Source organism: Nansenia antarctica (assembly GCF_963989245.1).
Source record: "Nansenia antarctica genome assembly, chromosome: 8".
Classification (NCBI taxonomy): domain Eukaryota; kingdom Metazoa; phylum Chordata; class Actinopteri; order Argentiniformes; family Microstomatidae; genus Nansenia; species Nansenia antarctica.
This window is the reverse complement of record NC_137678.1, coordinates 6,521,057-6,545,295: the sequence shown is the minus strand read 5'-3', so window position 1 is coordinate 6,545,295 and position 24,239 is coordinate 6,521,057. Positions and strand designations below refer to the sequence as shown.

Sequence of the window (24,239 nt, the reverse complement as noted above, 5' to 3'; positions counted from 1 at the left end):
TATTTAATCATTTATTTTTTATATTTCAACAAAAAATAGTTCCGCAAATGAACTTCAACTGGACTGTTGCCTAGTAACCTGAACACAAACATCTGCAGGCTAGCTACTTTGTATTAACGGTCATTTAATAGAACACCTGTGCGGCGGAGTGATACATATAGTTAAAGGTCCCAGTGCTGTTATACTGTATATTGGCACTCATGCCCTAGCACTAACACTAGCATAGGCCCTAACACTAACATATGCCCTAACACTAACACTAACATAGGCCCTAGCCCTAACACTAACATATGCCCTAACACTAACATATGCCCTAACACTAACACTAACATATGGCACAGAGGATCACCTGTTCCTGATTAACATCTATGAATATGGTGAAACCGGCTGAGGAGTAGAGGGGAGAATTTCAATATTCTACCCACATAGATAAGTCATGGGCCAGTGAAGCATGTTTTCTACTTTGTTTTGATTTGAAATCAAATAATTGCTATTGTAGCTTTATTAGGATGTCAGTTATAACACGTAGGCATGGCAAGGAGATGTGGCTATGTGTTGTTAATAGCAAAACATAATTGGATATTATAAATCTGACTCCAAGTAATCTAGTTAACACTATGTGCAAAGAATTGTTGAGTTTCTGCTGTTTATTGCAAGAATGATCGAATAGGATGAATGGAATGAGGCTTTAATAATACTGTGAACTTGTGCAATTATTACAAGGCAAATACTTCATAGAAGAAAGTTCCATTCTACCCTCAATGATAACATGTAGATAGCATGTTGTAAGGTCGGGTAGTTGAATGAAGTGGGTAAAGAGTTGGTTGGCTAACTGGGTGAGTGTTTTTGGAGTTACAAAAACCATAATAGTTTACCAAGTTGAATAGGTATCAGAAAGCTTCCTTCAGGGTTGATGAGAAGAAAGGGTAGTTGAAAGAATGTGGGGGTGCTTAGGCGGCGTAGCGGGTTAAGCGCTGACCATGTAACCGCAGGGTCCCCGGTTCGATTCCGGCCGGGGACATATCCTGCATGTCATCCGGCCGGGGACATATCCTGCATGTCATCCCTCCTCTCTCTCTCACCCATCCTTCCTGTCTAAATCTTCACTGTATCTGTCAAATAAAATGAAAAATATGAGTGGGACTGCCCCTTTCTTTAAAAAAGAAAGAATGTGAAAGATGGTTTGGTTGGATGGAAGGATGGATGGGTGGTTGGTAGGATGGATGGATGATGGTTGGATGGATGGATGGATGGGTGGTTGGTTGGTTGGATGGATGGGTGGTTGGATGGAAGGATGGGTGGTTGGAAGGATGGATGGATGGATGGGTGGGTGGTTGGATGGGTGGTTGGTAGGATGGATGGAAGGATGGATGGAAGGATGGATGGATGGATGGGTGGTTGGATGGATGGGTGGTTGGATGGAAGGATGGGTGGTTGGAAGGATGGATGGATGGATGGGTGGGTGGTTGGATGGGTGGTTGGTAGGATGGATGGAAGGATGGATGGAAGGATGGATGGATGGATGGGTGGTTGGATGGAAGGATGGATGGATGGATGGGTGGTTGGATGGAAGGATGGGATAAAGATAGATACACTGTGTAACAGAGGGATGGTATATAGATAGATACACTGTGTAACAGAGGGATGGTATATAGATAGATACAGAGGAAGAAGGTGCATGCAGGAATATGATACTGCTAGAGTTTCTGCCACTCTCTGCTGTCTGATGTTTGTAAGTGTTTCCAAACATCCAGTCTCCTTTCCTCCCTGGCGGGTATTCCATCAACGTCGCTAAAGGAAAATCCAGGCTTATTTTGATGAGTTTTGCGAGACTGATCTATCCAATCATAAGCTTAAGGCCTGGACTACACGTATATGGATATGGATGGACACATGCGCATTGAAGCAAAACGGTTGTCAACAGCAACAATGGCTCAACTTCATTGTCGGTCCCCACAAAATAATCTGTTTTTTGTTTTCTTCTTGGTCGCCATAACATGCTTTTCTGTCTGTTTTGTACTTTGCTTTTCTGTCTGTTTCAAAGAGTTTGGTCTGTTTATGTTTTGAGTCACTGCCGCCGTTTGAGTACAACTGACTGCGCATGTCCGTAACGTTCTTCTATGGTATTTGACAGATCGTGTTCAGTTTTGGCTTTTGGTATGGACAGAGATATTTTTGTGGTGTGGACAGTTTTTTTTTTAAATGAGGACGAAAATATCCGCTTAAATATCCATATACGTGTAGTCCAGGCCTAAGTTGGAGACACGACCAAGGAGGTGGTTGGTTCAGAGAGAAGGCAGTCCGTTGTCCTACAACAGATAGTGTGACTCCGTGCAGACTGATCATGTGTTTTCGCCTTGACAATTTTATTCATCAGCTTTTCGTAATTTTTACCGGCCAAAGTTACTGCGCAACAGAACACTGGCTGCCGCGCATCAAGTCAGAAAACGCGTGTCCTCACGCTGTGATAGACATGTCCTAAGGTCAGGCAGACACAGCTGAGTGTAGGTGGGTGAAAAAGGTGACTGACTCTAAAATGTCAACCGTGTCATTTGAAGCCTAGCACAGTTACCTCAATTAAGATGCTAACACATCTTTTACTTCTAGAACTACATCCCAATACAAAGTTGTGGATTTATGTGAGATTGTGTGTGTGCGTGCGTGTCTGTGTCTGTGTCTGTGTGTGTGTGTGTGTGTGTGTGTGTGTGTGTGCTTGCGTGTGCGTGTGTGTGCATGCGTGCGTGCATGCGTGTGTGTGTGCATGCATTCAATGGACCTTCTCCTCAGCGTGTGTTTCTTAGCTGTTATTGTGTGTAAGTGTGTGTGTGTGTGTACATTCCTGAGGGCTTTCCTCTTTTTCTAAGACACACCCCTATTGGCAGGTGGAGCGCACACACACACGCGCACACACACACACACACACACACACACACACACACACACACACACACACACACACACACACACACACCCCTGGGCATAGCCAGATGGAGGTTAGCAGTGTGACAGCTGGTGTGCCATCCCCTCTGGGCCGTGGTCACCGCTGGGCACACACACACCTCAGAAGTGGCCCAGCCTCACCATGTTTACACAGGGCACTTTAGCTGGATGGAAACTGCAATTTGTTGCCACGCCGATGTTGCCAAGGTGATGGAGAAATTCCGTCTCCTTAAAAACAAATCAAAAGACAATCCTCCTTGGTGAAGCAGCATTACCAGGGTAACCTTTACAAGACAGAGGTTTTATCTGAACATTCACACTCATGTGAGTCCTCATAATAATAATAATAATAATAATAATAATAATAATAATAATTCATTATATTTGTATAGCGCTTTTCCGAGGCTCAAAGACGCTGACAATGTGGGAAAAACGGAAAACACAGAAACAACAAGCAACAGATAACATGAGCAACATAGAACACAGAGTTAACGAACGGGGAGGGGGGGTGGCAGGGTTAGGGGAGATGGTTAGGGGTAGAGGAGGTTGTATGCATGTCCAGGGGGGGGAGGGGGGTGGCAGGGTTAGGGGAGATGGTTAGGGGTAGAGGAGGTTGTATGCATGTCCAGGGGGGGGGGGGGGGGTGGCAGGGTTAGGGGAGATGGTTAGGGGTAGAGGAGGTTGTATGCATGTCCAGGGGGGGAGGGGGGGTGGCAGGGTTAGGGGAGATGGTTAGGGGTAGAGGAGGTTGTATGCATGTCCAGGGGGGGAGGGGGGGTGGCAGGGTTAGGGGAGATGGTTAGGGGTAGGGGAGGCTATATGCATGTCCAGGGGGGGAGGGGGGTGGCAGGGTTAGGGGACATGGGTAGGGGTAGGGGAGGTTGTATGCGTGTCCAGGGGGGGAGGGGGGGTGGCAGGGTTAGGGGAGATGGTTAGGGGGTAGGGGAGGTTGTATGCATGTCCAGGGGGGGAGGGGGGTGGCAGGGTTAGGGGAGATGGTTAGGGGTAGGGGAGGTTGTATGCATGTCCAGGGGGGGAGGGGGGGTGGCAGGGTTAGGGGAGATGGTTAGGGGTAGGGGAGGTTGTATGCATGTCCAGGGGGGAGGGGGGTGGCAGGGTTAGGGGAGATGGTTAGGGGTAGGGGAGGTTGTATGCGTGTCCAGGGGGGGAGGGGGGGTGGCAGGGTTAGGGGAGATGGTTAGGGGTAGGGGAGGTTGTATGCATGTCCAGGGGGAGAGGGGGGGTGGCAGGGTTAGGAGTGGAGTGAGTGGAGTTCACTGAAACCCCAGTTGCTGATATAAGTTGCTGTGACATGCGTACACTGCCACAATGTAACTGATAGGCAGTTGAATCGTCCAATGACCTCCATGTGTCTGAAGACCAAGTTAGCCAACGGCCTCAGCTACCATCGCTAAGAGTCAGAGATTCTTTGCCGTTTTAATTGTAGTTCGTTCAGTTTTTTATTTTTTTTATTTCAATTTGAACTTAAGGAAACTCATGGCTCTCTTATAGCCCTAGAGGGACTAGAGGAGAAGGGAAGGGAGGGAGAGACCGTGAAGACAAGCTGAGATGGCGTAGCCCTCAATCACTGGAACGGCAACCAGTTAGAAATGATTCAGATTTCTGTTTAGGGAAAAAACTGTTTGTGGCCAGGTAGGCTTCAACCCACCTTCCTGAGTCTCTTTAAGCTGTTCAGCCCAGTACAGACCCTGTCCAGCCCAGTACAGACCCTGTCCAGCCCAGTACAGACCCTGTTCACCCTGTTCAGCCCAGTACAGACCCTGTTCACCCTGTTCAGCCCAGTACAGACCCTTTTCAGCCTGTTCAGCCCAGTACAGACCCTGCCCAGCCCAGTACAGACCCTGTCCAGCCCAGTACAGACCCTGTCCAGCCCAGTACAGACCCTGTTCAACCCAGTACAGACCCTGTCCAGCCCAGTACAGACCCTGTTCAGCCCAGTACAGACCCTGTCCAGCCCAGTACAGACCCTGTCCAGCCCAGTACAGACCCTGTCCAGCCCAGTACAGACCCTGTCCAGCCCAGTACAGACCCTGTCCAGCCTGTTCAGCCCAGTACAGACCCTGTTCAGCCCAGTACAGACCCTTTTCAGCCTGTCCAGCCCAGTAAAGACCCTGTTCAGCCCAGTACAGACCCTGTTCAGCCCAGTACAGACCCTGTCCAGCCCAGTACAGACCCTGTCCAGCCCAGTACAGACCCTGTCCAGCCCAGTACAGACCCTGTCCAGCCCAGTACAGACCGTGTTCAGCCCAGTACAGACCCTGTTCAGCCCAGTACAGACCATGTTCAGCCTGTCCAGCCCAGTACAGACCCTGTCCAGCCCAGTACAGACCGTGTTCAGCCCAGTACAGACCCTGTTCAGCCCAGTACAGACCCTGTTCAGCCTGTCCAGCCCAGTACAGACCCTGTCCAGCCCAGTACAGACCATGTTCAGCCTGTCCAGCCCAGTACAGACCCTGTTCAGCCCAGTACAGACCCTGTCCAGCCCAGTACAGACCGTGTCCAGCCCAGTACAGACCCTGTTCAGCCCAGTACAGACCCTGTTCAGCCCAGTACAGACCCTGTTCAGCCTGTCCAGCCCAGTACAGACCCTGTCCAGCCCAGTACAGACCCTGTTCAACCCAGTACAGACCCTGTTCAACCCAGTACAGACCCTGTTCAGCCCAGTAGAGGACATTGTGTCTGGGTTGTATGACTACACTGCTGCAGGATGGACGCTTTGTGTCTGGTGCTGGCTTGCTTTCTCACTGTGTGTGTGTGTGTGTGTGTGTGTCTCTATGTGTGTGTGTGTGTGTGTGTGTCTCTATGTGTGTGTGTGTGTGTGTGCGTGTCTCTATGTGTGTGTGTGTGTGTGTGTGTGTCTGTGTCTGTGTCTGTGTGTGTGTGTGTGTGTGTGTGTGTGTGTGTGTGTGTGTGGGTCTATGTGTGTGTGTGTGTGTGTGTGTGTGTGTGTGCGTGCCCTCATGCCGTGCCAGCACCTCATTAGTACTATATGTAGATGAACTGGCACAGGGCCAGAGGGTCATAGAGCAAACTGGAGACTGGTAATGTGTGTGTGTGTGTGTGTGTGTGTGTGTGTGTGTGTGTGTGTGTGTGTCTGTGTGTGTGTGTCTGTGTCTGTGTCTGTGTCTGTGTCTGTGTCTGTGTGTGTGTGTGTGTCTGTGTGTGTCTGTGTGTGTGTGCGTGTGTGTGCGTGTGTGTGTCTGTGTGTGTGTGTGTGTGTCTGTGTGTGTGTCTGTGTCTGTGTCTGTGTCTGTGTCTGTGTCTGTGTGTGTGTGTGTCTGTGTGTGTGTGTGTGTGTGTAAGTGTGTGTCTCTGTATGTGTGTCTCTATATGTGTGTCTGTGAGTGTGCCTGTGTGTGTGTGTGTGTGTGTGTGTGTGTGTGTGTGTGTGTGTGTGTGTGCGCAAGAGAGATAGAGAGAGAGACTCAGGTGTTGGGGTGTGTGTGCTGCGCTCCTCCAAATCTGTTTCATAAAATGATGAGCTCCATGTTTGATACCCAGATGATGATGATGATGATGATGATGATGATGATGAAGGGTTGACAGGATGATGGGGATGTGCTTCCTGTATCATCATCATGGGCTCATCTCCTTCACACCATCTCACCTGTGCAGACATGTGCTGTGCACGTGGACTGTGCTTGCAGGGCTCCAGCGCATATTAGAATGCCAGCCCACTACGCCATTGTGCCGACTGCGCATTTCTGGCGGAGAAACGTACATTTGCCGGGTGTGTCTCATGAATGTCATAGATATGTTTGATATATAGTATATATGATATCTCACGTGCTGAGAAATCTCCATGTTCTCTGCGTCCTGGAGAAACTGCTAGTCCAGCAACAGCATTGGCAGGTTTCAAAATGACATCTTTTGCTTTTGATTTGTTATGGATGAAGGTTGATTCAACAGTAGATTATCAGATGATGGTAGGAATGCACCCAATGTTCGGCCACCCAAGTTATGGGTTAGGAGGGTTAGGAAATAGCAAAAGAAATAAGCACATTCAGTGCCCGGCCAAATGTGTGAAAAGGTAAAAATGTTTACCGAATACGGTTTTTGGTTGACGCGATCTGCCAAGTCATATAATTACAACAAACATGTCGGGCAGTTTGGCATCTGTTCTCTGAACGACAATGCGGGACAGATTCCCACATTAAGATCGTTTTCGCAACTTCAAAATAAAAGCGTGACCTAAGTGATCATTGGAAACTGATGGGATCACAGTATCATGTGACAGCTGCTGGTGAAATGGGTAACAAGCCGGCAGTCGATTTAATGTTCATACTTTTATTTAGAAAAATGTAAATACATTTGAGTTCGTTGTTGAAAATCAATGACACACTCGCTAATCAACAAACACAGCTTGTTTTGTGAGCCTGCTAACAATGTAAAGTAGTGTTATAGTTCACTAGGTTGCAGTATTTTGACTTGACTAGTGATTGTGTGATTTTCAACAACGTTGAAATGTATTTTCAAAATAACAGTCTGAACATTTTGATGACTTTTGGTGACTTGTTCCCCCTCTCACCAGCTGCTGCACGCACTGTCACAGACTGCCAATGCATCATAAGTAATGATTCAGCATGTTTATTTAGTGAAAATGTCAAGGGGATAAAGCTACATATTGCACCTTTTAATTATGATATTGTTTAATTATATTAATTATTTAATGTCAGAAAAAAGGAAGGAAAGTTAATCTTCCAATAATAATAATAATAATAATAATAATAAAAACTCTGTATCTTCGTTGCTAAGTTGTTACAGAGGCAGTCTTTTGAACTACAGTATCTATGTAACTTGTAGTTGGATGTAGTTGAAAATGGCCTTCCAAGTAGCCGTTGCAATCCTCCATGTCTGGTTAATGTATTCTTTATTTCTCAACAATAACAATGCTGGAAACTCGTGTTGAATCTCTTTGAATACACTTTTTTCACCATTCAAAATAACAATGTCAGCGTAACCAAACCTCTCCTAAGACAGAGAGAATTTATGGATGCGTTTTATAAAAGCAATGTATAATTTCACATAATAAAATAATAAGATGTCAAACCTTGATGAAATACATATCAAATGCCGTAGATTATTTGAGGTAACTTGAATTATCTTTGGGGCTATACCATCTCCTGTACGAGGAAAACTAACTCAAGTATCTGAATGTGTTTTATCCAGGTCTGGTTCTGTTTAACCCAATAGTCTAAACAGCTCCATCAGTTCCCAGTCCTGGTACATACACAGGACACCTGTGTATCCTGTTTTGGACCTTTCTGACTTCCTCCTGAACTTCTATATGAAATGAATGAATGAATGAATGAATGAATGAATGAATGGTTTAATGACCACACCACCAAGGTCGGTGGCATTCGTTGTCGGTACAGATGGAAAAAACTCAATACAGCGACAGTGTCAAATACATCAAACATACACACATTACACACGACTATCACCATGGACAATGTACACACATAACCACAAGACAAAAACACTTGATAAAGTGCTGTACATCTGGCAGGGTTAGTGCAGGGAGTCAGGTGTTGAGAGGCCTTATGGCAGAGGGGGAAAAAAAGTTTTTGAAACGGGATGTTCAATGAAAAATGTTCGAATTGACTGCCGTGTGGTACTTTTTAAATTGTCTCTCTAGATTGAATGAAATGGAATTGAAAGGTCATTCTGAAAATTTGGCACAAAACCTCCCTCCAGCACACTGTATATCTTCTGATGTCATTTCACCCTTTTCACACGCACGCACGCAAGAACACACACCTACACACACACACACACACACACACACACACACACACACAAAGCCTTGTTTTATGATGATGAGAACCAGCGTAGGACTCACAACAACATCCAGTGCATGCTCGCCATTTTTCCCACTCTAGACCATTTTGACCTCTGTCAGTGTCTTATCCATCCATAAGTTTGTTGTTGTTTTTTCCCTTCTTCTTTTCTGTTCACCTGTTTCTTTTGTCAGTTCGTAAAAAGAGGCCGTTATTTGTCCCCTCAGGCGAGAGATGAAGACGGCCCCCAGCGCAGCTATGCTAAGGACACGCCCAGGCTTGTCTTCAAGGCAAACAGCGATGTTCTTGTAAGGACTAAAACCTTTAACAAACAAGATTTAAGATTTAGAGTTTTTTTTTTAAGTGTGAGTGATTGCGACTGCAGATAAAAGTAATGACTTATTTCATATTTTGATATTCATGACTGTTTGGATGTGTTGATTAATGTTTTTGTTTTTTTAAAGAAATATGCTGTTTGTTTATTATAGCTTGTTTTGTGACTAGGAAAGCTAATCATACACATACTTTTTTCATACAAATGGCTTTATTTGTTTTCTCATTTTTCCATTATGCATTGTGTTAAGTTCCGATGTGTTTCTGTTTCTCATATACAGTAGCTGTGTTGTGTGAAATAATCAGACAATCTTTTTTTTTTTATCTTCAATAGGATCAGTTCCATTTTAATACACTTCGATCACTTGGACACACAGCTCACACACAGTACAGTATTAGGGATCATTACATGAGTTCCTATGCCATGTTTGCCTTTCAGATCCAACCACTGAACTCAAATGATTTGCGATACAAATAGACTCTAACATTGGTCTGCAGTTTTCAATACATGATTATACCTAAGCACTGATGATGCAGCCACATTCTTGTGTGTGTGTGTGTGTGTGTGTGTGTGTGTGTGTGTGTGTGTGTGTGTGTGTGTGTGCGGGCGGTTGTGTGCATGGGTGTGTGTGTGTGTGTGTGTGTGTGTGTGTGTGTGTGTGCGGGCGGTTGTGTGCATGGGTGTGCGTGTGTGTGTGTGTGTGTGTGTGTGTGCGGTTGTGTGCATGGGTGTGTGTGTGTGTGTGTGTGTGTGTGTGTGTGTGGTGGTCTCTGCGTTTGTTGCAGAGGAACAGGGTGACTGGTACCTCTGGTGTCTTGCTGGTAGTCTTTGTTTACACAGCATATGGATGTTACGTGTCTGTTACTTGCCGCTTTCATAATTCTTTTTTGCCTATAGCACAAGTCATGCATTGAATGTAACCTCAAGTGCAGCTGAACAGTAATAAGTAAACCACAATACATGTGTGGGTGTCCGTGTCATCGTTATCGACAAATACGACAAAACTAAATGTTGAAATAGCAGTAATACCACGTTCATTGATAAAAATGACATAAGGGATGGAAAGGGGGGATGGCAGTTTTCGAAGGGGGATGATGAAGCGCACTGGACTGTGGAACGGTCTAGCATAGGCACAGCACATCGCCATAATAGCCATAATTGTTATGCTTGTTGTAAAGAAAAGTTCTATGATGCATTGAAATTACATTAAACTAAGATAATAGGATGGTTATCATTTTTTTTTTCTAATCTTTATTAATAAGCAATTACAGAAAAAGTAAATGACGTTTTTTGAGAGCGAAATCTCTAAGGTTATTAAATAATATCAAAGGTTTTTAAAAATGTTTTTAAAAAAGGCGGTTAGCGGTGAACTCTATGAAAATGGGATGACGATGTTGTGACGATTTCCATTGACCATTCAACGGTCTGCAGCGTCACACGTCACACACAGCCTGGCACGGATAGTACCTTTCACTCTGAGTCAGGAAGGGTAACCAAAACCAGCACGGGTACTTCGACCCGGTACGGCTCGGTTGGCAGTGGAGAAAGCAAAACAAACCGGGCTCACACGGTACGGTACGGTAGTGGAAAAGTGCCATTAGTGCCCATGGCATGGGTAACTTGCACATCTGTGAAGGCAGCATTAATGCTGAACGGTACATATATATATACTGTATATACATGTATATATATGTATACAGGTTTTGGAGCAACATGCTGCCATCCAGGCGACGTCTTTTTCAGGGACGTCCCTGCTGCTTATTTCAGCGGACAAAGCCAAGCCACATTCTGCTGTGTTACAACAGTGTGCGGCTTCGTAGTAAAATATTGCGGGTACGAGACTGGCTAGCCTGCAGTCCTGGGGCCTGTTCCACTAAGCGAGATCAACTCTGATCCAGGCGATTAACTCTGATCCAGGTTTATATAAGCTTGCGGTCGGTTCCATCAATGTGGCTCAAATAATTCGCTGCTTGGTTGCTATGCAACCAATCCTTCTGTGTAATTCTGGTCCCGAGCAGACTTACAGGCTAGTTTAGGTAATGCGTGCGTCAAAAAATCTCTCACAGGCGGAAACTACATCCCGAACGACAGTTCCTCAAGTGTCTTTTAGGAAATATTAGTTCCCACTTTTTATGAGATAGATAGATAGATAGTTTGACTGTGTGATAGATAGATAATTTGATATTTTGAAAGTGTGATCGATCGTTAGATAGATAGTTTGATTGTGTGATAGATAACTTGATATTTTGAAAGTGTGATAGATTGATAGATCTAAAAAAGTGTAATACAAAAAAGTGTAAAAATAATAATAATTTAAAAAAGTCTATCAACTTGCATTGCTTTTATCACAGTGGCGTGGCTGGCGCAGTGGTTAAGGCAGCCAGCTAGAGTTCGAAAGGTTACGTGTTCGAGACTTGATTCAACTGAATGTTTTTATTTTTTTACATTTAACCGAAGCCTTCATGCAAATCGATTTACAATAGATATATCTGTCTAAGTGAATCATCTATCCATCAGTAATAAAAAAGTATCTATGCCAAATCCAGGGTCCAGTTAGAAGAACATAATTTACTACTCAGAAAGGCTTCAAACACCATTGTAATCGTGTCAGTTCTTGTAAATTAGCCTGCACCATCATTTTATAGCCTACATACTTTTTTAGATGAGATTTTAGATTAGATTCAGACAACGAAATGCAGTAAAAAGTGTGTCAGAAGAGGGATTTGAACCACCGTCTTAAAATTACGAATAAATACTATGACAGCGGTCGATACCACTATGCCATCGTGACGATATGACAGCTTGTAGCCTGCTGCTCATATCACCACAGTAGTAAATATTAATTCATTAAAATATGAACATATAACAATAACTGGGGCTAGTATGACCTACGCATTTAATCGGGCAGCAATTTCTTGCCAAACCATTTCCCTCGCCTTGTTAATTGCGGCAGTATTGCACTATTTTACATCTTATTTTTCCGTCTTCATAAAGATCAATAAGTCGGCATGCTGCGCAAAAGTAGGACCCCTGCAGAGTGGAGTATCTTCATTTCGACAGTTCGACACTTCAGGGCTCTTTATGTCTGTGTGCACGCGCCCATATCGAGGATTTCTAAGCCGGTGTTCTGTGAACACTCATGACACAAGCCTGATCCTCGTTTGAGGAATCACCTGAGGCTTGAATTCCAATCCCGAGTTGCCTGATCGCCTGATTTATTTTTATCGCTGATATACTAATCAACGTTCGTGCAATAGCCTCCTGACCTGTCTCCCATTGAAAATGTGTGGCGCATTATGAAGCGCAAAATACAACAACAGAGACCCCAGATTGTTGAGCAACTGAAGTCGTACATCAAGCAAGAATGGGAAAGAATTCCTCTTTCAAAACTACAACAATTATTGGCCTCAGTTCCCAAACGCTTACTGAGTGTTGTCAAAGGGAAAGGTGATGTTACACAGTGGTAAACATGGCTCTGTCCCAACATTTTCAGGCATCAAATTCAGAATGAGTGTATATTTACAAAAAAACTATTAAGTTTATCAATTTGAACATTAAATATCTTATCTTTGTACTGTATTCAAATGAATATAGGTCGAAAAGGATTTGCAAATCGTTGTATTCTGTTTTATTTACATTTTACACAGCGTCCCAACCTTTTGGGCATCAGGGTTGTACAGAATTAGCCAAGAAGGCTAGTTTTCATCCCTCGTCCCTGAACATCTTAAAAGGAAAGACAGGCGCTGGACGTTATGTTACATTGCGTTACACATGGTTTAGTTAAGTTTAGTTTAGTTTATTAGTTTATTATATCGAGGACAATCCAAATACATGAACCATATAAAATACAGTAAAAAAGGCAGCGTTAGTGTAGTCGGCTAATTTTCAGCTGGAGTCCCCGGCCAGTTGTAACATGGCATCCTGAAAAGTAACGTCATTAATTAAAATAAAACATTTCAATATTCTAAGAACACGTGGCTGAGACAAGGTACCCCAACATCACACTTGACAAAAAACACAAGTAAGCAAGCTGAGGTGATTACAAGCGGCTGCAACAAACACTAACAGCGCATAGGGGACAGGGACACATGGAGTCATAGCAAACACGTAGAAGCACACACAAGCCAGAGCATGTTTACAAACCACACCACATACACACTTATGGGAGCAGCGACATTTCAAGCACATAGAAGCCACAGGAGAATTACAGGCTACACAACATTAAGCACTTACAAACAGCAATACATTAAACAAACCAAAACATACAAAAAAGGCGTTATGGAGAGGCAGCACAGAGAGGGATTAATTAGCACATTATGTTAACACATAATTTGAATAGCCTAACGTAGTAGGATACGCTTTTATGCCCATTTTCGTTACTGCTGTTTTTGTTATTTTGTTATTATTTGATAAGCCTAGCTTTTTGTCGTTAAAATAATAATGGTAATAATAATGATACAGTCATGATACTCAAAACCGCGGTTTAATCGTAAGTTGCTGTATTATTTGGAGACGCTTTGTCGGTATCAAAAATCGGAAACTGCCCAAGCCTCGTCTGCAGAACTGCAGAGGCTTCAACAATTTTCTGGAAAGGGAAAAGAGTAAATTGTGTTGTCGTGCTGTTATACTGAATATCAGCACGGCTGTGATTGGGTCGTAGGTACGAGGCCGCAGGCCGAGTAGGAAGACAATCACAGCCGTGCTGATATTCAGTATAACAGCACGACCTCCTGTGTGATATTGCTTTTATACAACAGTTCTACAGCGCAATTTATTAGTTAACAGTAATAAGTGACTATAACAGATTATGATTTGTTTGTTTATTTAATCATTTATTTTGGTTCCGTCAACAAAAAATAGTTCCGCAACTGGACTGTTGCCTAGTAACCTGAACACAAACATCTGCAGGCTAGCTACTTTGTATTAACGGTCATTTCGGAGTGATACCTATAGTTAAAAGTCCCAGTGCTGTTATTCGGTTGTTAAGTCAAACGTGACGTTTAGCAATTTCCGGGTCCAAACCAAAAATTCCCTGCACCAGTGTACCAGATTACCAGTGTACTAAAGCGGTAGAATGACAGTTCAATCGTTTTTTAGACTCGGATCTATTCATACAACTAGGGACACAGCACTTTCCTGTTTTTCCCATATTTGTCAGCGTCTTTGAGCCTCGGAAAGCGCTATACAAATATAATGAATTATTATTATTACTGAGGCATTTCGAAGAGAGCGCCTCAGCCAACGTTGGACCCGGAAACACGTCACGACTTAACAATCGAATTCTGTATATCAGCACTCATGGAATGCCTCTTGTTCAATCAAATTACTTGGTCGGAACTAACTGTTGTATAATGTTGACTAACCAAGTCAATATTCACATGTAAACCCTATTGAACATTGAGCATTTCATTCGCTGAAGAGGAGACAGAGAGACTCAAGGCAAACTGTCCTCAAAACAAACAATAATTGAAGGTTGTACAGGCCTGGCAGAGAATCACCATGGTTACAGTACAGGCCTGGCAGAGCATCACCATGGTTACAGTACAGGCCTGGCAGAGCATCACCATGGTTACAGTACAGGCCTGGCAGAGCATCACCATGGTTACAGTACAGGCCTGGCAGAGCATCACCATGGTTACAGTACAGGAGGCCTGGCAGAGCATCACCATGGTTACAGTACAGGCCTGGCAGAGCATCACCATGGTTACAGTACAGGCCTGGCAGAACATCACCATGGTTACAGTACAGGCCTGGCAGAGCATCACCATGGTTACAGTACAGGCCTGGCAGAGCATCACCATGGTTACAGTACAGGCCTGGCAGAGCATCACCATGGTTACAGTCCAGACCTGGCAGAGCATCACCATGGTTACAGTACAGGCCTGGCAGAGCATCACCATGGTTACAGTACCGGCCTGGCAGAGCATCACCATGGTTACAGTACCGGCCTGGCAGAGCATCACCAGAGAAGAGACCCCGAGGTGTGGTCAAGTGGTCGCAGACTTCAGGCAGTTACTGCAGACAAGCATTACCAATCAAATACTAAACATGAGTGCTTAAGTTGTACTTTTGATAAATCTGCACTTTTGACAGCCTAACATGCCTAAGGTCATGTTCTCACATGAAAGTCTGAATCGAGACACGGAGCAAGTGGATGAGTTTGCAACATTGTTGCATAAATTATTTCTCTGACTTGCGTTCTCACAGCCCTTTATGTAAACGAAGTAACATACGCAATCGAAGCAACAGACGAGGTAGTTGATTGGTCCGAAAATTTGAAAATTGCCTGCCGGGTGACTCACCCCGCTCTTATCCAGATCAACACGCATGCGCTGTTGTTTTCCTATGGACAGCCTCGATGCGTCGTTTCTAACAGGAGCGAAACCACCCTTTTCAAGCGGAGCATGCATGGGTTGTTTGCTCCGGGAGCGACTTCGAATGCGCGTTCTCACAGCTCCAAACGACGCAGAGCAAAGCGAATTTTAGCCTAAACTAAAACGATTCCAAGTGACGCAAATGTTCTAGTGAGAACACACCCTTAGTGTCTATGTAAAAGTGTTGTGATGTCTTCATGGTGACAGCAACAGAAAACCCCTTCAATGAAAGTTGAGGATCTCTACTTCCAGCTCATAGTAATAGTGATTTCAGATCCAAACGTTTGGAGCCAAAAGAAGAACAAATGCTTCACTGTCCCGTTACTTACACAGTGCACTGTAAGAGCATTAGCATTTTGTTTGTAACATACAATGCTGTTTTTTAAATTTCCATCAACAATTTAGTTCTGCCATTCATATTCACTACCCAATATGCAGTAGACTTTTATTTCAGTAGCTCTCACAAGAGCATACAGAACATTGTGTTGAATTCTTCCAAAATTGTCGCAGAAAGTACCTATTGTTACTACAAATAATGACCCCTGCTTGTGGCAGGAGGATGGAGGGAGAAAAGGTCAAAACGCCATCATGATGTTCATCTGCACTAGGTGGCAAGGTAATTACCACACAGCCAACGGTTAAACCGTGCTAGAGTGTCCGTCGCTTCAATGGCCACGGTAAAAATAAATGACCATAATTACAATCCTGCAAACATCTGTGTGCAAGAGAGGGAGTGTGAGAGAGAAAGGGAGAGAGGGAGTGTGAGAGAGAAAGGGAGAGAGGGAGTGTGAGAGAAAAAGGGAGAGAGGGAGTGTGAGAGAGGAAAAACAACTCCATTAGGGTAATGTGCAGTGAAATCTCACTCACAGTGCAGAAAGTCGTTACAGTAAGTGCTCTCCATCTGTCTTTTTGAGTCCAGGAACATTTCAATTTCAGCACATTTATAATTTAAAATATCTAGGGTCTTAACGTTGTCAAACTCAGCCCAGAGACCCAGAGACCTTTATACCTTTCTACACTTTCCTTCAGCTACACCTCATTACATTTTACAGGATTAAATGGTCAGTTAAAAAGACGAGTCTACTAATATCAGTTCTGACTGGCAGATATGGAGCATTATGCAACTGTTGCATATAAGTTCTGTAATTAGGCACAATAATTGCTATAGCTGGTGATATTTTCATGAAATTAAGGCCTCTTCTGACTTATTATGTCATTGTATCATATCATATTGTCTTCATAATGTACTGTGACTCTGTCTATAAGGTGCTATGAATGTTAATAAGACGATATAACACCATATAAGACTTCATAAGAAGATGATGAGGAGTCTCAAGGTTTGTTCACATTCTGCAGTTTGACTGCAAGGAAGGAATAACCTATTCAAGTCAGTGGGGTTCTGACTTGTACCCATTTACAACAACAGTTCTACCTGGCAATTAAATGGGACCAAGGTCTTTACATAGCAACGATTAAAAGTCTATGTTTAATGTTGCATTCTTTGCAAAGTTTATAGCAATGCCAAAGCAATGTTCAATCTCTTCTCCTTCTCCTTCTCCTTCTCCTTCTCCTTCTCCTTCTCCTTCTCCTTCTCCTTCTCCTTCTCCTTCTCCTTCTCCTTCTCCTTCTTCTTCTTCTTCTTCTTCTTCTTAGGGTTAGGGTTAGGGTTAGAGTAGGCGGTCCGTAGGAGGGTAGGGTAGGGTGAAGGTAGGAGGGTGCCATGGTGTTCAGAGTGTTGTAGGTGCTGAGGAGAATCTTAAATTGAATCCTAAATCCGACTGGGAGCCAGTGTAGGATTTGGAGGACCGGAGTGATGTGGTCTCTGGAGTGAGGTTCAAATAAAATTATGAAGTCCAGCATGATGCTGAGGTTAACGAGCTCCCCATCATTGTCAAGACTGCAGAGTCACTCCCCATCTTCTGCCATAGACTAAAGACCCATCTCTTCTTCCTTCTTCTAGTATGACGACTGCCAATGGCTCCAAGCCTTAGCATGGATAACTTTTTCCTGCTATGACTCGTGGATGGATGATTCACTTAGTCAAATGTATTTGTTCTAAGTCGCTTTGGATAAAGGCTATTAAATATACAGTGGGGGAAATAAGTATTTGATCCCCTGCCGATTTTGTAAGTTTGCCCACTGACAAGGAAATGAACGGTCTATAATTTTAATGGTAGGTTTATTTTAACAGTGAGAGACAGAATATCAACAAAAAAATCTAGAAAAATACATAATATAAATTGATTTGCATTTGATCGAGGGAAATAAGTATTTGATCCCCTAGCAAAGCATGACTTAGAACATGATGGAGAAACCCTTGTTGGCAAGCACAGAGGTCAGACGTTTCTTGTAGTTGGTCACCAAGTTTGTGCACATCTCAGGAGGGATTTTGGCCCACTCCTCTTTGCAGATCCTCTCCAAATCCTTGAGCAATGCCACTGCATGTGAGAATGGGATAGATTTACGATGAAGGACAAAATAAATGAGATAAGCGCTAGCTGTACGTGACAGCAGCTGGTGAAAGCGCCAACAAGTCGGCAACCAATCAAAATGTTCATACTTTTATTCAGAAAAATGTAAATAAATGTCGACGTTGAAAAAAGATCTATGACACACTCGCTAGTCAACACACCTAGTTAGTGTAGAGTAGTGGAGATTACTCAACCAATCCATTTTGTCTTGACTAGTGAGTGAGTCATTGATTTTCAACAACACATTTTTCAGAATAAAAGTCTGAACATTTGGTTGGTTGCCGACTTGTTCCCCGCTTTCACCAGCTGCTGTCACATAATATGTGTTGTATTTGTTCTCACCGAAGGCAGAGACAATTAATGTTTCTGCCGGCAGAACTCCATAAAGTGAGAAATCAAGTTGAAATCATGCCGTGATTTGAAATCCAATGTGACACGGTCTGGTGAAGAGGGCCGCATGGCGGGAATTCTCAAGTCGAATTCTCAAGTCGCGCGATATAACAAACAACAGTTTTAGGATCACTAAATACTTATAATTTGTGAATTGGATTCACTGTATCGTCTGCTATTCTGCTTCGTAGGCTACTGTGATACATGGCTTTAAAACAAACGTACGTTTTAGGACGTGTTCAAAAGCAAGGACTGTGTGATCATCTAATTATGTGTAGTTATGTGTTTTTAGCATGTTGATGTTCTATCAGTGTGTTGTGATGTGCTAAACATGCAGTTAGATGTTCATGGCGATGTGCCTTTTTAGCCGCTAGCTATTAGCAGCTGTTTTACGTGTGTTTTGATTCAGAGTGATATTCTCTGGTATTTAGATTGAGGTGTACCAACATTCAAATAAGCATATATTCTTCAACTATTTTCAGATTTCAATGTATGACACATCATTTGAAAGCTTACAAATCTGCACTTTCATAATCTGGAAAAAATGAAAAATGACCATGCCCTACTTGAGGACTTTTTAACCAGACCCTGTCACAAACGGTATCTCTAGAGTTGGTTAAACAGCTAACTCAACATTAGCATTTGACTCTTATCTATACTATCTCAGATTGGTACCAATACAAGGTTGTCTACAGAGACACCATTCGGTCTGTGTCTCCAATCAGATTATGGTAAAATGGAATAAGAGTGATCTTTTAGGCGGTCTTTAGTCTTTCATGTTATCTGACATGACACCAGCCTCTCTTGCATTAGGATATAGCACTTCCCTTTTCTAAAATCTTCCAGAAAATATAAATTATTATCAATATAATCTCAAGAAATTGAAGGGCAGAAATATTTCAGCCAGGTGCAAAAGGCGGCTAAATATGTCCCTGCCACAGTTGTACGTTGGTGTTGGTGGCCCAGAGTTGAAAGCACACCTTACTGAGCATTGCAACCTGTCAATAAGCACTGCAAAATCCTTGGTGTCGTTTGTGCCGACGTGAGCAACAACATTGTGAGCATCAGGTAGCTGTTTTTGACCTGTAGGGAGGGAGCATATGATCAATGTCCAGAACGAGCTCCAGGGAAGAGGATAGTCCTGGATAGTCCTGGCTGCAGGGATCAGGGAGGAGGGAGCTGTGTGCCTCTCCAGGGTTGAAATGTCTGGCTGCAAGGGGGCAAAAAAGGAGGTATAACAGCATCAGCTTAAATGGCATATATATATATATATACCCCTTTGCTTTTATGCCCCCTTGAGGGCACAGGGAACATCGACCGCATGTGACCACTTGGATGTGGAGCAAGCAGAGCTTCCTAGTGCATGGAAAGATCTACCACACGGCTCTGGGTCAGACATGGAGGTAGAGCTCATGGTCGTTAGCTGTTTGTTGCCCTCCATCTTCCAGCATAGACTAAGATAGAGAGATAGAGAGATCTAGGGCTCCCCCTCCTCAGAGCTCCTAGCACTTCCTTACACACGTGTACTAAACCTGAACTTTTGCACAAACAAGAAGACACATCAAGAAAATTGACTAACAATTGTATTCTTCCACTTCTCTAGCACTGACCAAAATAAGACAGGATACAATTAGCAGTACAACTAGTAACTAGTAAGGTTTAGGTAGTCCGTATACATGGGGTGTGCTTGGGGATGATAGGATGTGTAGTTGATTCACCTACTTTAGACAAATGTACTTATTGTATGTCGCTCTGGATAAGAGCGTCTGCTAAATGACTACCACCATCTGCCACCAGCAGATCGAGCACTTTATCACATGGCGCGGCTGTGGCGCAGGAGGTAGAGCTGCCGTCTAATGATCGCAAGGTTGGCAGATCGGCAGTTCGAGCCCCGGCTGGCCACATGTTGAAGTGTCCTTGGGCAAAACACTGAACCCCAAATTGCTCCCAGTGAGCGGGCCGGCGCCTTGCATGGTAGCTTGTCGTGAATGGGTGTGTGAATGGGTGAATGAGAGGCTGTTGTAAAGCGCTTTGGATAAAGGCGCTATATAAGTGCAGTCCATTTATTAGAGAATCAGAAATGCGTCACTTTATTTTTTTAAATCACTGAACCCAGTGAGATTACATTATTTCGTAAATTCTACCATTAGAAGCACCTTGATGGTCAAATAAGTGTTTGTTGTGTGAACACTGACATCTGATATTGTGAGGATTTCTTTTCTGAATATGTTTTTTGGGATCGATGCTCCCTATGTCATCTTTGTATGTGTGCTGCTTAACCACACATTTTAAAACAAACATCAATAAAAAAACATCAATAATGAACACTAAGTAGGTTATGCAATTTGTAACTTTGAAAGACATTGGGTGTAGTCTGGCCCTTCCTTTGGCTTGTTTTACAAAACATTGTAATAATATTGTTGTTTTCACACAGCGCACAGCAATAGCCCCTGTATGGCATACATGTTTTGTATGATACATGTGAGTTTTTGCAGATAATGCTGTATTTCACTTGAGCATTTGATGTGTGCAAGTGTTAGTCTAGTATCATATATGCTAGTCTAGTATCATATATGCTAGTCTAGTATCATAGTCTAGTATCATAGTCTAGTATCATATATGCTAGTCTAGTATCATAGTCTAGTATCATATATGCTAGTCTAGTATCATATGTGCTATCTAGTATCATTCTAGTATCATATATGCTAGTCTAGTATCATATGTGCTAGTCTAGTATCATTCTAGTATCATATATGCTAGTCTAGTATCATATATGCTAGTCTAGTATCATAGTCTAGTATCATATGTGCTAGTCTAGTATCATTCTAGTATCATATATGCTAGTCTAGTATCATATATGCTAGTCTAGTATCATAGTCTAGTATCATATATGCTAGTCTAGTATCATAGTCTAGTATCATATATGCTAGTCTAGTATCATAGTCTAGTATCATATGTGCTAGTCTAGTATCATTCTAGTATCATATATGCTAGTCTAGTATCATTCTAGTATCATATATGCTAGTCTAGTATCATATGTGCTAGTCTAGTATCATAGTCTAGTATCATATATGCTAGTCTAGTATCATATATGCTAGTCTAGTATCATAGTCTAGTATCATATGTGCTAGTCTAGTATCATATGTGCTAGTCTAGTATCATATGTGCTAGTCTAGTATCATATATGCTAGTCTAGTATCATATATGCTAGTCTAGTACCATAAGCAGTCTGTGAGCCAAACCCAGTCAACTCCTTGCAGCAACCCAGAAAGGTATTAGCATTCAGCAAGGGGGATGATGGCCTGTCTGATGGATGGACGTCATTTAGGGGTCTGACAACTGATTAATGCCGTAATTATCTCCAGTGAGTCGCTGCCACGGCCCCCTTGAGCTGGTGGAGTGAGCTGTGTGTGGCCTGACAAGTACCGGCCATGTTCTGGGTTTACCCACAGCTATTTATTCACCAGGGTCACATTGATTATCTCAGTCTCAAAGCAAGCAGAAGCGGGAAAAGGGTAATAATGAATGATTAGGGCAGTGGAACTGAGTCTTTTGGACATGAACAAGACCGTGGGGTTGGTGGCCTCCGGTACTGGAATGGAGAACAATGCCAAACTGCTCTTGGATCAGTTGTATTGAAATGCAGTCACCGGTCGATATAGTGTTTTGTTGTGTTGTTGTGAATGTTGCCATTCCTGATTTTGATTAGGTTGAAATGGTCCCTGTGCTCCGGGATGAGATGGAGTAAACAGACACACCTGTGTTAACGTGTTGTTAATCCTCCCCTGTGAAGCCTCCCATTGACAACAATGCATAATGTGAATGTCAACGTTCTGCACCCAGATCTCCAGTTAGGAATCCGCCGCTACTGGTTGGAAGCAAAAGTGAGACAGATTGTAGTCACTGAAGAAGAAGAAGAATATTCTTGATTGTTTTGCTTTTAGCTTCAGAGGAATTCACATTGGAACACCAGCTATTAGTAGCATCGTACTAGTAGTATCTTCAGAGTGTAGAACTCAAGCTAATACAGCGCCCTCTAGTGGAAGCCTGCTTACCTGGCTCTATCCCTCTCAGCCCCCCAAGATATTTTTTTAAATGTTTGGCATTTAGCAGACGCCTTATTCCAAAGCGACTTACAATCAATACATTTGACTAAGCAAGTGAATCATCAATCCACCAGTTGTAGCAGGAAGAGTAATCCAGCTCAGGCCCGGGGCCATTGATAGAAGGAACAACCTTTTTTTTAGACACTGGAGAAACAGAGAAACAGTACAAGGGGGGCAAATAGACGTTTTTAGGGACACAGTAGAGGGGAAAAGCGGGTGTCTTTCAGTCTCAGGAGGAGCAGTTAAGGTGTAACCTGAAGAGATGGGTCTTCAGTGTCTACGATGGACACACACACAGAGATCCTCCCATACATAATACTGTACATCTTACAGAAAAAATATTATACTTGCGGCAATGTGATACAAACATTTTCATCCTGCTGCTCTGCCTGTGACGACTGTCACACATGACTCGATGGCTCAGTGTGCACACGTTACTCATTATAAAGGAGGTTTCAAAGGTGGAAGATGTTAATGAACATTTCTTGTCTGGACTGGTGTTGTTCGTTAAAGGGCTCTGAGTACATCCGCCCAGGTTAGGAATCACTTAAAAGCCACTTAAAAGCCATCTTTACCTCAGCTTTTAAGCATTTAAAAAAAAAGGAAGACTCTCAGGATGTTCTATAGTGCCCTGAATGAGACAGCTTTTTCTTTTGTCTTTCAACTTTTGGCTCTATACTCCATTTGTTTGGATTGAAACTTTTACTATGTGGTTTAAGTAGAGATTGTCAGCTTTTATTTACATTTTTACAGGTTGGTTTCACCATTCAGACATGCAAGTCTGTTGACCCCCCCAGACGCTGGATATCTTCTGCCATGCTCTGCCGCCACTGCAGCCATCTTCACTTGTTGTGAAGATTGACTTGGCCAGCCACTTGACTTGGCCCTAAAATACTACCTAGTTTCTTGCTATGGCAGTATGTTTTGGGTCATTGTTTTATCCAATAAATTTGCAGGAATTTGCTTGTTCTCGAGAGTACACTTCAGAATACATTATGTTGCTGCCACCAACAGTTACATCATCAACTTGGACAAGTTAGCCAGTTCAGCTATACAGCTTGGCAGCTATACATGCCCAAACTGTAACACACCCTCCAACATGTTTGACAAATGAGGTAACGTAAGTAGCCTTGAGAACCGATGGTTCTCTCAAGCCTAATGGCCAGGAGCCATTGTTTCTCTGTTCTGATCTCCTGTTTCCATAGCATGAGGCGGCATAACGCTGGTACGTCACAGGGTCTTACCCCCAATCCAACCATTATTGCTGAGTGCCAAGCAGGGAGGCATCTGGTACCATTTTTATAGTCTTAGGTACGACTCGGCGGGGACCAAACTCACGACCTCCCAATCTCAGGGCGGACACTCTAACCACAAGGCCGCTAAGCTAGTTACAGTCACAGATGACATGGTATGTTGTAAATCTTGGTCAGATCCTTTTTTCTCCAAACTGTCCTCTTGCAATCACTCTGGTACTGATAATGATATGTGTCTTATCTGTCCACAATACCTTTTTCCAGACATCTGCATGCTTTTTTTTTTTACTTGGGCCGGCTGTGGCGCAGGAGGTAGAGTCGTCGTCTAATGATCACAAGGTTGGCAGATCAGCGGTTTGAGCCCCGGCTGGCCACATGTCGAAGTGTCCTTGGGCAAGACACTGAACCCCAAAATTGCTCCCAGTGAGCGGGCCAGCGCCTTGCATGGCAGCTTGCCGCCATTGGTGTGTGGATGTGTGTGTGAATGGGTGAATGAGAGGCCGTTGTAAAGCGCTTTGGAGCAGCAAAAAAGGCGCTATATAAGTGCAGTCCATTTCTTTTTAGCAAACT

The 24,239-nt window shown here is 43.4% G+C and overlaps 1 protein-coding gene across 1 annotated transcript in view; it reads left to right on the top strand.

Annotated features, from left to right (window-relative positions):
* Positions 1-24,239, top strand: part of sobpa (sine oculis binding protein homolog a) — a gene marked incomplete at both ends in the record, with an annotated part of 60,930 nt that overhangs the window by 32,570 nt on the left and 4,121 nt on the right. Inside the window, one exon of the mRNA XM_080537967.1 lies at positions 8,936-9,049. Within this exon, the coding sequence (XP_080394093.1) occupies positions 8,936-9,049 (114 nt within the window). The remainder of the gene's footprint in view (positions 1-8,935; positions 9,050-24,239) is intronic.